The sequence below is a fragment of the Megalops cyprinoides genome, chromosome 9 (genome assembly GCF_013368585.1).
Source record: "Megalops cyprinoides isolate fMegCyp1 chromosome 9, fMegCyp1.pri, whole genome shotgun sequence".
Taxonomy (NCBI): Eukaryota; Metazoa; Chordata; class Actinopteri; order Elopiformes; family Megalopidae; genus Megalops; species Megalops cyprinoides.
Window position 1 is genome coordinate 23,880,685 of NC_050591.1, and position 15,494 is coordinate 23,896,178.

Below are 15,494 nucleotides of genomic sequence, written 5' to 3' on the forward strand. Positions count from 1 at the left end.
GAACCCTTATTTATGTAGCGTTGATTTTTTTTTTTAAATAATAATGCAGAAATCACAGAGAATGAACTTAAAAAGTTCACCTTACTATATGATTAAACTAGGAATGTTCTATTTTTAGTACTGTGCATAGACACGAATTTCAGACAGAGTTTGGGGTTTAGCATCAATGTATCTGAAACAATGTGACTGAGGGGAAAGCCCCACCTTCTCTGAGCCCTTCCCCGCCAGGAAAAACTGGTATGAGAAACGCGGTAGAAACCGGTTTTGTTAAGAAGCTGAACCTGGTTCACATTTGACCTTATAAAATGAAAAAGCAATGAGAACATGATAATCACATGAGGTGCATTAATCAAACCGATCACACAGCCGTGATGGATGTATAACACATTCAAAAGGCACCTGAAGCTGTTGTTTGAAAAATAGTCCATAGCCGACTTAGCAATTGTTGTTGATCATTAGGGGATGTTTACCTTATGGGAACTTGAAATTAATTTTACATGAAGAACACCCTATGGAATGTTTTGTTACAGGATAAGAAGTAATCACTAAGTGAATAGCTGTACAAGGCAAATTTGTGACTGCTTGGCAGGTCCAGTCAAAAACTTAGGTGGATTTTACAGCCAGTGATTTCCACTTCATCACTATTTGTGGAATGCTGCCTCACATGTCAAGTCTTCATAGCTGCGCATTACTGCACATGGGCAGAACAGTTTCTTGCCCTCTTAGGACATCAGAAAGGAGCTTTTGGATAATATTTATCGTACTTAACTCTTCAGCAGTTTCTTACAGCTGTTGCGTTTGATAAAAGGTTGCCTGCTTGCAGCCCTCCCAGCCTTCTGGAATGTCCAATGTGGGGAAAAGGAACATGTATTATGATTATTTTAATGTGCAAAATGTCAGAATGTAGGTTACAATTTAATTTTGCTGTTTTTAACCTTTTTAGCCTTCATAAGTTTGAACAGAAACATGGGGCTTGGCATGAGATAACTGCATGTTGTTAAAAATGTCACATATTAAAACACAAAACAAAAATGTAGTGGACATTGTGCTGTGAACTGTTATTCCATGCCTGTTAATTTCACAAATGGAGTATGCCAGGAAGAAGCAGCCAGGAGGAAGTAGTCTTCACTATAGTAATTATTAGCTGGCTGTGTTTCTGGAGCACCATTTGGTCAACATTTGCAAAACCACATAAACGCCAATCAATACCTTATTTTCTGGACAATAAGTAACTTCTGCTACAATGTTTGGGTAATAAAAACTACCAGTGTGCTTCCAGCAACTTCCCTTATTCTTCCACAACTTGGAAGTGTTGTCACATCATGATTATGGATGTGTAATAATAATGAGCCCAACTACTTTTTGCCCTACCCTAAACCATGGCTGTTCTGGCCTTAGCAGAAGGTGAAGAGGATTACCAATGTGGAACCAGAGCCAAATAACACACAAGAACAGGCATAAATCTGGTCATTCAGATTTTTGTATTCATTTGTTCATTCAGCTGATGTTCTCAAGTTTCCAGGCACAAGTGCTTTAACCTTGAGGAACATAACGTAAAAAAATTCCAACCAAAAAATTAGAACCAAAAAAATACCAAAAAGAATATTTAAGAAAAGCAGCACCTAACTGAAGTGGCCAGCAAGGAGGAAGATAAGTGAGAGATTAGTGGGATTTTTCTTAGTCGTGACCTGGCTATCCCACATACAGCCCTTGCTTTGGAACGGCTCCCAAGTTCCCTTTTCTCAGCCTGGATGCACGTCTGCATGGAGGCCTCTTTTAGCAGAATAGGCTGAGCTTGGAGCCAGAGCGTGAGCCACTTCAGTCCCTGTGACACGGCACATCACACCAGCTGCAGTACACTGAGTGACACAAGAGGGACAAGACTGACTTCTGTCCCAGCGTGCCCCTGGGCTTGTTGCCATGACGATGCCTGGTGAGGTTAAATTTACTCGGGCAACGATGAGCAGAACTGCGGAATCAATGAGCTCTTAATTAGGATGAGAAAACAAGAAGGCAGAAATGGAGAGAATTATTTAGGCCGACACTTTTTATATTGGTTTTTATTCACGTGAAGATTGTTACAGTAACTTAAAACACAGCCATATAAATAAACAGGCTTATTGATCATGTGCATTTGACATCACCATCTGTCAAAGCGATCCCTCATTTGTCCTGTATATTTATCATACTGAGATATGGAGCATGACACTAACTGGGCTACAAATTTAATTTGCGGTCTAGATGACCCAACTGGACTATAAACCAAACAACTCTACTCCAGAGGACAGAGTTCTTCACAGACCAGCAGTGACGACAGTTCTGCTGGGTCACATGGTCTGAGGTGTCTGGACAGAGCAGTAGGCGTGCAGAGCTGTCTGGGCACTGAAAGGAGGAAAGCTGATCTCACCACTCTGACTTCTGCTGAAATATTGATGCGAGACTTAAAGACTTTGTTTACAGAGGGCCGTGGGTGGCAAAGTGGAGACAAAATGTGGGACAGTGAGGATGCAATGTGCCATGTATGGTCTGAGCTGAGCTGCAATGCTCTCTGAACCGGGTTCTGCAGTGGGCGGAGCTGGAATGAGTCGAAGGGGCCCAGATGAGTCCGTAATGAGTGGTGACAGGTGCTGCCGTGGGCGTGGCTCACAGGAAGGGCTCGATGTCGATGTCCAGGGCGGAGCAGGGCATGTTGAGCTCAAAGCGGTTGATGATATCCGGGTGAAGGACCCCGAGGTGTCCAATGCTCTTCCCGTACGCAAATATCTCAGCACAGCGCCCTGGGAAAAAAGTGGAATCTGCAAGAGAGATGAGAAAAAGACACAAATGATGAGAATAAAATGAGATGTTTTCATAAAATAAGGCCCTTTCACCATATGAAAGCAACACACTGCTGTTCATAAAGGTTCGGTCACAACAATTTCCAGTTTTAGAAGTAACAAAGACAAACAGAATTTTGTTGGATGCTTCTTTTTTTTTTTTTTTAAGGAGTTTTCAAAGCTAACCGTTTAATCAGCTTGTCTCCATAATCGCTGCCTGAAAGATCTAACACAATGAGGGTAAAGATGTTCAGTCTCTGACCCGGTTTTTTTGTTTGTTTGTGTCATTGGGAGTATAGCCCTTAAGGGCCTGTCCTAAAGTCATTCCCTTTCCCGGGGGGGGGCTCAGAAGTGAATGAGTTCTCTCTCGGTCATAAATAGCACGTCTGATGCCACCAATACAAAAACAAACAACAAAAGGAGGAGTGTGCAGGCGGACGGGGCGGCGGGGCCGAGCTTTTCATTTCAGAGAGACTCCGGGGGCTCAGACGAGTTAAAGAATACCCTTGAGTTTGTTCCCCCGAAGAAAAAGTACTAACCCTGCCACAGTGTCGGGACGAGCCCGGAGAGGATTCACTTTGATGACAGTCAAGGGATGCTTTTGTTCCTTAATCTACTAAAGCACCCCCCTCTTCAGCACGTTTTAAGCCCAACTAAGCATCAAAGCCCCCATGTGCGGGGAGCAGACTCGGTAATTACATTCTGCATTCTTGGTGGGAAGGGGGGTGGTTTCCCCTGTCTTCCCGCAGTTTCCTTAAAATTGAATGCAGGTAAACTTGAAGCGAATATTTTAGATTCCGTGTACCTTTTTCTAAAACACAAAATCTCATGAGTTCTTTCATATATGGCCTCTTTGCACGCACTTGGGGTTCAGTTCAGTTCTTGTCTCACTAAAACAGATCAGTGTGAGCATGGACTTTCCCATTCAGCGTGGCATGACTGGCATCATCTGTGGGGCTCCACAGTTAGCAGGAAGACCCCATTTCTCCATCAGTATCCCCAATAATAATGCACTACAGTCAGGATTGTAGAACAAAACATGGCATTTTGTGCAGGAAAAAATAGTAATTGCTACAATTTTTACTAATATATTCTGGATGTTTTAAAAGTAATCAGGAATTAAACAATTAATAAAATGTGTAAAATGACATTGTGATAACTTACTAATTAATATAAATATCTGATACATAAATTTATGATATAAATGGAGAAAGCCAGGGCAATGCTGTGGAAGTGTGGTCAAGTAGGATCATGAGTGTGCGTGCGTGTGTGTGTTTGCCCCTTCTGCTGGAACACTGGCAGCTGTAAAACAAGAAGCCTGACAATTATCAGGGGAATGACACAGAGATACGGGTAGCTCAGATGACAGAACTGAGTCAACAATATCATCAAAGGCGAGCAAAGTTCACAATTACGCTAGGGAAAGTATGTCAGATCCCCAATGACGCACACAGACTAGTCTGTTCCCCCGCACAGCGTCACATAGTCCCAATCAACACAAAAACACCTGATTCTGTTTCACACCTTCTCTTTAGAATGAGCCGGGGGGTGGAACCACCCCACATGTGCGAAAGCCCCATCTGTTGCCAGTTCTGGCAGTTACACTTTTGGAGGGGTACAGAGGTGCAGAGGCCTCTGAAGCAGCAGCTCAGAGCTGAATGGGAAAGCAGTGAGCGCTGTCTTTAAGATTTAAAGAGTAGCCCTGTTCTACTCTGCCAGCTTACTCTCTCACTCTGCCTCCCTATCAGACGCAAGCACTCACCACCTCCGCCACGCCTCCCCCACCTTCATTATTATGAATGAGGGCTCGGGCAGGGGAAAGCTTTTAGAAATGGAATTCCACATTTCATCCGCCAAAGCGGGCCGCAGAAGCACAGTGTGACAACTTGATGATGACAGCATAAGCATAGAGAAGACAAGCCCCAACCCCTCCGTCAGAGTGATCACTGGCAATCAGCGGAGATGTACTTACTGACCCGATCAATCCAAAGAGGACCACTTCCACAGGCCAGCTAATGAGAGTCCATTACATCATATTATATATGGTTTCAGGCTGCTGGGACTCACTCCCGTTCATTTGCAGCAGGGCCGCTTTAAAAAGCGGGGTGCACCGATCGAAGCGGCAAAGCCCTGGCTTCCCCTGTAATTAGGGGATTTGACACAGTTATTAACAGGGAGATGAAAGTGCATCTGTTTCTGACGGCATCTGCCTTCAGATCTCCCGCGTGGCGCTCTCCTGGCGCAGCGGTGTGTCCCGGGGCACCCCTGCAGATAGCATCTCACCCCCGTCGTCACGCTGTTACCACAGGGGGACGCGACCTGCCTCCACGCTCGCCCCCCCGCCCCCCAGAATCACGCTCCCACCTGACCGCTGACAGCTGCTGCCGCTGCACGTTGCACTTCCTGTCACTCAGATGACCACCCCCCCCCTTCTCTAAAAGCTGCTCAGCTTACATCGTCTGGAGAGGCTCAGGGAAGGGAACATTGCAATTTCACCCAAATGTTAGACACAGTGCTGCAGGGCACCCAAAGATCACCCTGTAATGGTCTGATGGCCCCACCCGCCCAGACACATGGTGGAAATGTTGATGACATTTCCTCGGTAAACACCACCCCCCCCAAGGACCCACCCTCTGGCTCTAGGGACAGAGGTGTGTTTGTGGACAAAATCAGGTCTGGACAGGTAATTTCCTCCTATTCCCTCCCCTTATTCCCTTCTGTCGACACCCAGAGCCACAGATGGGTGTTTATACACTGCAGCAGCATGCCTGGGCAGGGAATGCATATGTATACGTCCATAGGGATATATGCAGATATTAAAAAAACTAAACCTGCCCATGCGCCATCTATCGACCTGCCAGGCAGCGCTGACACTGTACCCACAGTGAGCCTGTGAGTCCAGGGCTCGGCTCCTGTCTCTTCCGTTTAGACCGAACGCACCGCGGCAGGCATGACTCACATCCTGACTCCTGGCACGTACTCAGCATCGCGTCCGCCATAACCCCTGCGGGTGTCGCCAGACTCCCAGCATGCCCGCTGTTCTTTTTTTTTTTTTTTTTTTTAATTTACAGCCTCACCGCGCTCCCGCTCCAGTCTGGCTGGCTGAGACAGGCGACGCATCTACCCACGGTTTACACATATCCCTATGCCCCCCTTTAGACCGGCGGTGATGGCGGAAAGAGAGCCGAGTAAATCAGGATCCCAGAGCAGTAATAATTCAGGCAGTTATGACCGTGCGCGCTTCCCTCGGACGGGTCCGAAGCGTCGGCGTGCGCCCACACTGCGCGCTGCTCTGTGTCTCCGCGGGGGCGGGAGGGAGGGCGGGAGGCTGCAGGAAGCTGCACCTCGGTGCTTCTCTCTCTGGGAAGTTGAGCCCATCGATTGCGCTAATGGACCGGGCAGAACGCAGCCAGAGAAGCCAGCAGCTTGTCGTACCCGCCCGCCCCCCCCCCCCGTGACCTTGGAAAGATGAATCTTAACACTGCAGCAAATTCAATGCACCACCTTAGCCCACTCTCCCCTATAGCACCTCCCCAACACACACACACACACACACACACACACACCATTCTCCTTTGTGCATGTGTGTGTGTGTGTGTGTGTGTGTGTGTATATGTGTGTGTATGTGTGTATTTCCCAGCACAGAAAAGTACACGTAAACATAAAATAAAATAAAAAAAAATACATGTGATATCAAAAGGATTCATACCAGGCATTTGATTAATGTGAATGTGTAATTTGTGAAACCACTCATTTATACACAAGCACATGACATACTGAGCTCTACTGCTTAAATGGACCATCCACACGGTGCATGGTAACTCATTATTTAAGCATGACTGATTAGTCACGCTGATATTGTCCTTCCCAACCTATAATCCCTATGACCCATTTCAACACTGAAAATGTGTTGCAAGCACAAAGTAGTCAAAACAGCATAAGCATGTGACTGACACAAATATATTACTATGAATGAAGCTTAAATGAGTAATGAGTAACAGATACACTTAGATTTATTGACCTGTTCCCACAGAACTACTCTTAGTACAGTACAGTGTATGTTTCCAGGAAACCACAAAAAAATGAAGAGGCAAGCAAAAAACAGTGACTGAGCGCACTAAACATGTGCAACTAAGTATCACCATAAAAATATCTTATTTAATGTGGCATATTTTTCTTTTAGTACATTTATTCTAAATCCCAAATCACTGTTAACAGTACTATTTACTATTTACTATGTCCATAGCAGTTTACATGATTTTTAACCTCTCACGCAACTTACAGGAAATGTAGCTTACAACATATGATCATTCAAGAAGGTATTAATTAGAGAACTGACAAATCTGAGAACTTGCACTACTAAACAACACAATCTGTTCTTTTCTCTCTCTCACTTCCACTTCAGTGTGTGACAATACCAGAATGTTTTTTTAATCCATAGACTGAACTCCTCAACAAACTGTTTAAGCAACCAAGGAAAAAATGATCAGGTCGAAATGATATACAGACCGATTGTTTCAAAAAGCCTCTAAAAGGACAGTCTTTCATTTAAGTTCTAGTTAAGTAATAGTGACTGTACCATCAATGTGGTGTACATGGCACTAATGTGGTGCATTGGTTAATTATTCAGTCTTGTAACCCAAGGGTTCCTGGTTTGAGCTCTAGGTAGGCTGTTGTACCCTTACCCTTACACAGCAGTTAACCCGAGTAGTCTAAATATCCTGTAAAAAAGTATAAACCATATATGTCACTCTTGATAGGAGCGTCTATGCAGCAAACTGTAATGTATACTGTATTAAAAAGTAGGGTACCAGCGTATGCAGTAGACATGGACTAGTCAAAAAGTAACTCGTACTTCTGTATTTTCACAAGCCAATTTCCCTCTTTAGATTTGCATGCTAACTCCTCACAGAGTCACATCCCTGATGGCTGTGTCATACGGCTGCTGCAGATCTTACCTTCAGCCGCCTGGATGTGGTACCCCTCCCCTTTGCCCGGCTTCACTTCCAGCAGCTGCATCACTCGGTCCAGCAGGCCATGAATCACCTCAAACCCGGGGCTCTTGTTGTAGTAGATGGCACACAGGCGCCGGTTGTTCTTGGCGCCCACGTCTGAGGACAAAGGATGAGGGTAAAGGAATGAGAATCAAAGAGGAGGATATCTACGTACATTATCTTTAACAGCTTGAGGGAGGACAGGATGCAGGACTCAGTAAAAGAAAAACAGAATTAAGGAGCATTCACACCTTTCGTATCGTCCTTCAGCACCACGTCAGAGATCTCAAACAGCTTCAGTGGTAGAGGCATCTTCCTGTTGGCAGCCACTGTTTTCAGCACACCTGGAAGTAGGGTGGTGCGTGCCACCTGTGGAGAGAGAGAGTTACTGCACTGATTATGCGACGCCTCTGTTAAAGGCAGATACATGTCGCCCTCTAGTGGAGAAATGTAAAGAAGCAGTGACAATATGTCAGTGATATAAACCTTTGAATAATTCAAAATTAGCTCTCCTAGTGAAGACAGAGAAAATAAGAAAAAGAACAAAAAAAGATAAATAAAGAAAACTGGGAGAAAACCAGGCTTTTGATTATTTAAATACTTAAATATACAGAAAAGGGTTGAGGCCATCGGGCCAACAGCATGCTGTATGAGGCCAGTTGTTGAAGCTGCATGAATGGCATTACATTTCAGTAGCGATAACAAAAAAACTGTCAGTTTTTTTAAACAAACATAAATTGAGGTAAAATTAGCCCACCTGGAACTCGGCTGTTTTGGGGTTGGCTATGTGCACGGCTCTTGTTTCTGCAATGTTCTTCCCCAGTTTATCAGCGATGTCCTCCTGGGAGCACTGTGGAGATAGCATCTGTGTGTTCAGCACTTGACCTTATCACTCAAATTTAAATAGATCCGTGGTTTTCGAGTCACTCAGCAAAATCTGAGTCACTAAACTCACTATGTAGTAAAGTATAGTGTATCATAGTAAATTTGTTATGCAACCAATACTGTTATGTAAGCATGAAAGAAGTTGATGTTGTTAAATCATCATACCTGGTTATCATACATCATACCTCTCTCCATTTCTACTGCTTTAGGAAGGCATTATTTTCCTTTGCATTTCAAATGGGGAGCACTATATGTGCTACACCTAGCCACAGGTTGAGAACAAATTAACTGGCATACATATTTCTGTGTCTCTGCCTGTGTGCTCTGTACTAATGTGGATGATGTGAGGGGTCCTTACCAGGGCAAATGTGAGGGCCTCAGTGAAGCCAGCAGCTGCAATGTCATGCCTCAGAAGCTCTGTCAGCTTGTTCAGGGGGAGCTATGTTCACACATGTATAGACAAACACACAGACACCAGTCAGATACAGTGTCACTATCATTATCACCATTACTTTTTTTTTTTTTTAAGAAATACAGCTAATAATATTAACTTTATAATGAGGTTTTCAAAACCTCAATGAACCTTCCAGCAAGCAGCCGCTAACTCACATCAACAATGTTTAAGAAGTTAAGAACAGACAAAAATCTAAGAGGTTATGGCTCTCACCTGGTTGGCAACAGTGTAGGTACGCGGGGTGGTGCGGACGATGTTGTTGAACCCGTAGGCAATGGCGGCGTCCTCCATGATGTCACAGGCATGGATGACATCGGAGCGCGTTGGCGGGAGCTCCACCTCGATCTGGCCGTCTTCCCCGACCACCTCAGAGCGCAGGCACATCCGAGTGAGGAGCTGGGCGATGCGGTCCGCCGACTCACTGAGGAGGGACAGAGGGCGAGACACATCAGCGGGGGTCTTCCTCAACCTCCCACCACTGAAGGCTTCACTCCAGTCCAGGAACTGTTCTTCAGCAGTGTAGCATAGTGGTAAGAAGCAAGACTCATAACTGAAATGTTACCAGTTGAATTCCCCACTGGGGCACTGCTATTGCACCCTTGGGCAAGGTACTTAACCCAGAATTGCCCTAGTAAATATCCAGCTGTATAAATGGGTACCACGTAAAAAAACTGTAACCTCTCTAAGTCACTCTGGATAAGAGCGTCTGCTAAATGCCAATAATGCAATGTAATGTAATGTAACAGTTGAAGCTGAAACCAATGCATGCGTGTGTGCGCGCGTGTGTGTGTGTGTGCAGAAGGGATTAAAATTGTTTCTGATCCAAAGTGTCCTGGCTTGAACTGACAGCAATTTGATGATTAAGAGGGGAACAAATCAACAGGATAGATTGGGCTGTATTTTAATACCATTTATTCCTAATGCTGTGGGTTCCGTTGCCAAGTAAGGTACTTCGGTCGTACCCTCGAGCAAAGCACTTTACCTGATTTGATTCCAGTAAATAGCCAGCTGTAAAAATTAATTAACATTTCACTATATCAACCGTGTAAGTTGCCAAGAATTAGGTTGTCTACGATATAAATAATAATTTCCAACTGAAAAATAGCTATAAGTGCAGCTGGTATGTAAAAAAAATGGCAGTTTCTTTGCAGGGTCATTGTCACTGTTTCTGTCCCATCTATCTCACTGAGCTCAGTGCTGTTTCAAATGTCTGAGCACTCCAGCATGGAGGATGCACTGCTAACAGAACCATGGAAACACCACCCTTCCCCCAACTATGCCAAACACACCACATGTAAATGGAACAGGATTCCTTTAGGCTAATCAATTAATGGGTTGATACCAGTCAGCTGAAATCAAGTCCCAGAGAGGGCTGCCGCGAGTAGGGACAAAACAGTCGATTTCGGTCCTTGGCAACTAACAGGGTAATTACTGTGATGAAGAAATGACGCTGTGTGCAGTGCCGGAACGACATTTCCACTGAGGGAAAAGCCACAGGCTGTAGGGTCTGTGCCTGTTGGAAGGTTCAATGTAAACGTCTGCGGTGTCTGGATTAAAGGAGGGGGGGCTTACAGGAACGGATATGAAGCCCCACTTACTTGATGCCAACTTTTTGGTTGATAAAATCTCCACTCAGCATCTCCTTCCTGTATGCCAGTTCCTGGGGCAAAGACAAAAAAAAATCCTGTTGTGCCCATTTCTGAATAGCCGCCATTCCAATCCAAAACCACAATTGAATGCAAGTTGAAAACAATTAGTAAAATGGGAGCACCAGTTTTCTCTGCAGTCTCTGTTCAGTGCCTGGGCTTTTACAGCTTAGGAGGGTAGACTTATGGGATTCAAACAATAGAGGCTATATCTGCTTGATATATGTGGCCTGATAAGGTCACAGTCATAGACTAGACTGGCTGCTAGCTCTGGTAAGGGTTGCACACGCACTGGGTACTTGCAGACTCTTCCATCAGGATAGACAACTTCAGCCTCCTCCACCCTGAGAGAAGGATTTCAGAGTTCAGATTTAAAATGCCAGGAACAGAATGTAAAAGAACAGAACAAAAAAAAACTGTCACTCTCTAGTTTAGTCTTCTGACTCACGTGAATGGCTCTTCACAGTATTCACTGAACATCGTGACGATCATGTCCAGAACTATTTTTGCCTGAATGGAAAAAAAACATACACAAGTGACACCTATTTTAGCTTCAAACAGCCATCATACTTATGGGTATTTAATAAGTATTACCCTTTTACGTTTTACTGTCATACCTTTGTAAGATCAGTGGCTGTACACTCAATGAAAACGTTTTTTGTGTTCAAGGAGATTTTAGAATGGTCCCCTGTACCAAAAAATAAAAATGTGTGATTAAAACAAAGGTGAGTATTTTCTACTCATTTACAATTTTACGGATTGATATTTTTTAATAAACTCAAAACGTGTAACCAAATTTCAGCAGGTAACGTGACGTGAGCAAGATGCCCGAACAGCACAACTCACCATTGATAATGGGAGGCATAGACAGCACAATGCCATTGCTGTCGTAGATGACGGGGTACACTGGCTTGTCCTCAATAATGTGAAGGTAATGTCGTAAATGACTGTCATTCTAAAAGGAATTCATCCAAGATTATATAAACACTGCCATTTTCTACATCAGAGCTCTAAAATTAGAACATCTCCCACCACTTCCAACCACATTCCAACCTACTGAACCCATGTTCGGACATTACAACATTAACATGTTTTGCTGCATTATGTTCTGAAACTTTGCATTGTGTCACATCTCTTGTCAAATGTCATAATGTGAGGTAATAGCCAACATTGTAATCACCTTTAAATTGTGTCAGCAAGTTCTTACAATGAGTCCCACAACAAATGTCATCTATCATGGACTGCCAGATTACTTATAGCAGAATTCCTGAAGACACTGAACGATCAGTTTGGTTTTCTGCATTGTTTAGGACTAAATAAACACACTAAATGCTTATCTCCGATCAGAGGGCTAAGCTAGTCAGCTGTGTCCCCTGCACTGTGCGCTGCGTCATTACTATTGATGCAGACTGACCTTGTACAGGCTCATGAGCTCTGTGGCCGTGTACTCCTTCGTCTGGTTCAGAGGCTTGAAGCGGATGTCACCAGGGGGTTTGGCCGTGTAGGTGAAGGGACCAGAGATTGTGTCCAGGTCATGAGTGCCGATGGCCACCAGCGTCCTTTTCCTGCATGCAGTGCATTGTGAGACACCCATGCTGTGTTCATGAGCCTTGCACATATAATTACATGATCAGTAGCACAGGCTGAAAGGTTATTCTGCTAAGAACTCAGTGTGTATTTCACAACTAACAGATGCTTCAGCTGGACTGAATTAATAACCTGACCTGATCCTGCACAAATGTTCACAATCACAAGCATGACTGTACCACAAATTCCATTGCTACTGCCATAATTAAATTTTACATGACTTGATCATGTGCCCCTACTGGTGAAGTCCTTAGACCATGTGGCTATCTGGTGGTCATGTGTTGTGTGGTGGTGTGCATGTGTGTGTGTGTGTGTGTGTGTGTGGGTCTGTGCCTGTGTCTGGTCTCTGTGACTGACCTGCAGACATTCTGATGCAGCTTCTCCTGCAGCTCAATGAAGCTTTCGTAGTGCTCCTGAGTGAAGGTGATGTTGCGCAGGACTGCAGCCACCGCATGTGGACGCACTGCCGCTGTCTGCAGAATGAGGGTGAGGAGTGTTAGTATCAATGGGGACAGTTAACAAATTCAAACAGTACAAACAGAATGCCAATCAAGCCTTCACAACTCATTTTGGGCTTCGCATTCACCATCACAGCCCCAGAACAACAAAATCTCTAATTTAGCAGCAATATAGTGATATACTGTATATGTCTTATACTGGCCTCCATAAGTCCTCATAGCATATACTGCCAGTCTGTTACCGCCTTGGTCTTTCTTCCTAGTTTCAATGGGTATATTTATGAAGTTGCCTTGTTAAGAACAGTCTCGTGAAATGGATATTCCAGTAGGGCTTTATGAGACGAACAGTTAGTGGAGCGAACTGACCAGATCAGGTTTTACTCTGAAATCTAGAGTAATGTGCGTTTACAGTGTATGAGATTTCTTGCAGATTTTCCAGCTCACCTCCTCTGTGATGATCAGCCTCTGGGGCTCCCCGCTGGATGGACTCACACGTTTGTACCTGGGTGCCTCCATCCTGACAAAATACACCCAGGACATGAGTTCCGCTAGCAATGTGATAGTTTAGATTGTAATAAAACATGGCCGGGCATCCCTAGTCGGCTCAACCCCCTTGCCCTATTTGCTCTATTTCAATTCTTTATTGTTAGTTTGAGCTCATCATTTGAATAGAAGCCAACTTTGCACCCTATGTGTACAACTGTATGTTGGTCACCAGTTTAATGGAAACTTTATGAGAAATCCCTTCTAAACAATGGAATTACCCTTGCCATTAAATGACACCGTTTTGTCCATTACTTGAGTTATGATTGTGCAAAATCTCTTAGAAATTACAGGTTAATGTTAAACAAACCTAAAAACTAAAATAAAGTGATTTATGATGGAATTATAATCAAGGACACATTGAAGGGGGTGACACATTTTGATACAACAATGAGGTTGAAAACTCCACCATGTGAAAATTGACCATTTCAATACCTCTCCTTGAAGACCTGCAGTCCCCTGACCAGTCCTTCCAGGCATAGCAGGTCGTAACGGTTGGCCGGCACATCGATCTTATACAGGATGACATCAGAGGCTCCCTCTGCCTTCACATCCCCCTGTTCACGGCTGATGATGTCTCTCTCTGTGGTCTGCAGGGGCATAAGGAAGGCAGACACACCCTTGACACTCTCTACCACAATGGCCTTACTGACTAGTGCTTTGTGCATATGAGACCAAGTAAAAGCTCCCTTCAAGGACAGAATCACTCACAATCTCATCCAGCTCCAGCCCAAACTCAAAGCACAGTTCATCAAATTCTTCATCAGCTGAAAGTGATGGAAAAAAAGAGAGAAGACATTAATACCTTGTTTTAAAAAGTTTTTTTCCTTACTTTATTCTCTACAGTAGAAAAGATCCACTGTAGTGTACTTATTTAACCATTCATTGATTCAATTCACAAGTGGTGGACCCACTATTAACAGAAAAGTGGCTGGGAAAAGTATCAGCCATACACAGCAGTTTTAATTTAAACAAAACTACAAGAAATTGACGTGTCTGAATCCCAAATATCATAGAATATCATTTTGAAACACAGCACCGAGCTGATTTCCCACCGGCGAAACAAGAGTCGTCACCCAGCTGTACATAGTGTATGTTAACCATTGCTACAGCTGTACTGTATTTGACACATTGCAGTGCCCGGTCACGTGATCAGCTAAACCGAAAATAAGATTGCCAGTTTTGCCCGTAGTAGGAGTATGATCAAAGGAAAAGACATTTGTCATCGTCAAAATTCAGAGATTTTCGTTAAGGTACAGCGCGAAGCACGGAACAGCACGATGAAGTCACAAATAAACCAGTGTCACTACCTTTTGTAGCCGGCTAGCTAGCTAGCTAACAGAGACATGATGCAATAGATGAGAAACAGCATGTACCACCTGGTGGCGACGGAGTAAAACTAGCTATCTTGCTCCCTGAATATAACGAGTATTTTCTTAACAATTACAGCATTTGCTGCTGTCTACCCATAACCACTAGCCTTACATCGTTAACAACACTTTTAACATGCAGCTATCTAGCTGCTTCATGTGTCAGCTCGGGCGACAGCCTCACTAGCTAGCTAGCAGGCAAGTTATCAATGCTGTATTCCCATTCATTCAAGAGAAAGGACAGCTCGGATCCTGTTCGCAGACTGCGTCTGATTTGTTGATAGATTAACGTTACTGGGATAAATAGTAAATCATCCTTACTATATTCTCTGCCCAAGGCTTGGAACAGAAGATCCCTTTTGACGCTGACAGTCGGCATGGTCACCGCTATTCTCACTCTTCTGGTTTCCTCTGATCCTTGAAGGACCCCTAGCAAACCGGCTGAAGGTGACCAACAAAAAGCCTGATGCCATTCTGTCAGAGACAGAGTGCCAACGTGTGTTGGCAGCGTTAGCTGTTACTGCGCTGGTATATAGCGTCGTGATTCTGTTTCAAACCCGAAGACACAAGAAATAAAAATTATATAAAAATAGAATCTTTTACATTTTGGATAGGTGGCTAATAGACTGCATATAATAGACTGCTATAGCTATCTGACTTTCAGACATAGTTAACTTTGTGTTGCCCTGTGTGAGTATGAATTCTATTATATTTGAAGCGACTCGAATGCTGCACATTGAA

General features: G+C 44.1%; 1 protein-coding gene across 1 annotated transcript; it reads right to left on the reverse strand.

Annotated features, from left to right (window-relative positions):
- Nucleotides 1–2,042: 2,042 nt before the first annotated feature.
- On the reverse strand, nt 2,043–15,188 carry farsb (phenylalanyl-tRNA synthetase subunit beta). The gene is made up of 17 exons (XM_036536740.1): nt 15,075–15,188; nt 14,095–14,150; nt 13,819–13,973; nt 13,285–13,357; nt 12,740–12,855; nt 12,210–12,360; nt 11,642–11,750; nt 11,413–11,483; nt 11,244–11,305; nt 11,088–11,139; nt 10,748–10,809; nt 9,363–9,570; nt 9,054–9,134; nt 8,568–8,660; nt 8,062–8,179; nt 7,775–7,927; nt 2,043–2,795 (listed from the first exon to the last, which is right to left on the reverse strand). Exons 1-17 carry the CDS (start codon nt 15,130–15,132, stop codon nt 2,644–2,646), a joined length of 1,770 nt encoding a protein of 589 aa, XP_036392633.1. The 5' UTR covers nt 15,133–15,188; the 3' UTR covers nt 2,043–2,643.
- Between the last annotated feature and the right edge of the window lie 306 nt (nt 15,189–15,494).

Bases quoted from the DNA above. Each gene is read 5' to 3' on its own strand.
- farsb (XM_036536740.1), bottom strand. From the start codon at position 15,132: ATGCCGACTGTCAGCGTCAAAAGGGATCTTCTGTTCCAAGCCTTGGGC. The intron at 9,571-10,747 runs GTAAGTGGGGCT...GTCCCTCCTCAG, and splicing joins AACCAAAAAGTTGGCATCAA to TGAGTCGGCGGACCGCATCG. The intron at 9,135-9,362 runs GTGAGAGCCATA...GTGTGAACATAG, and splicing joins CCTACACTGTTGCCAACCAG to CTCCCCCTGAACAAGCTGAC.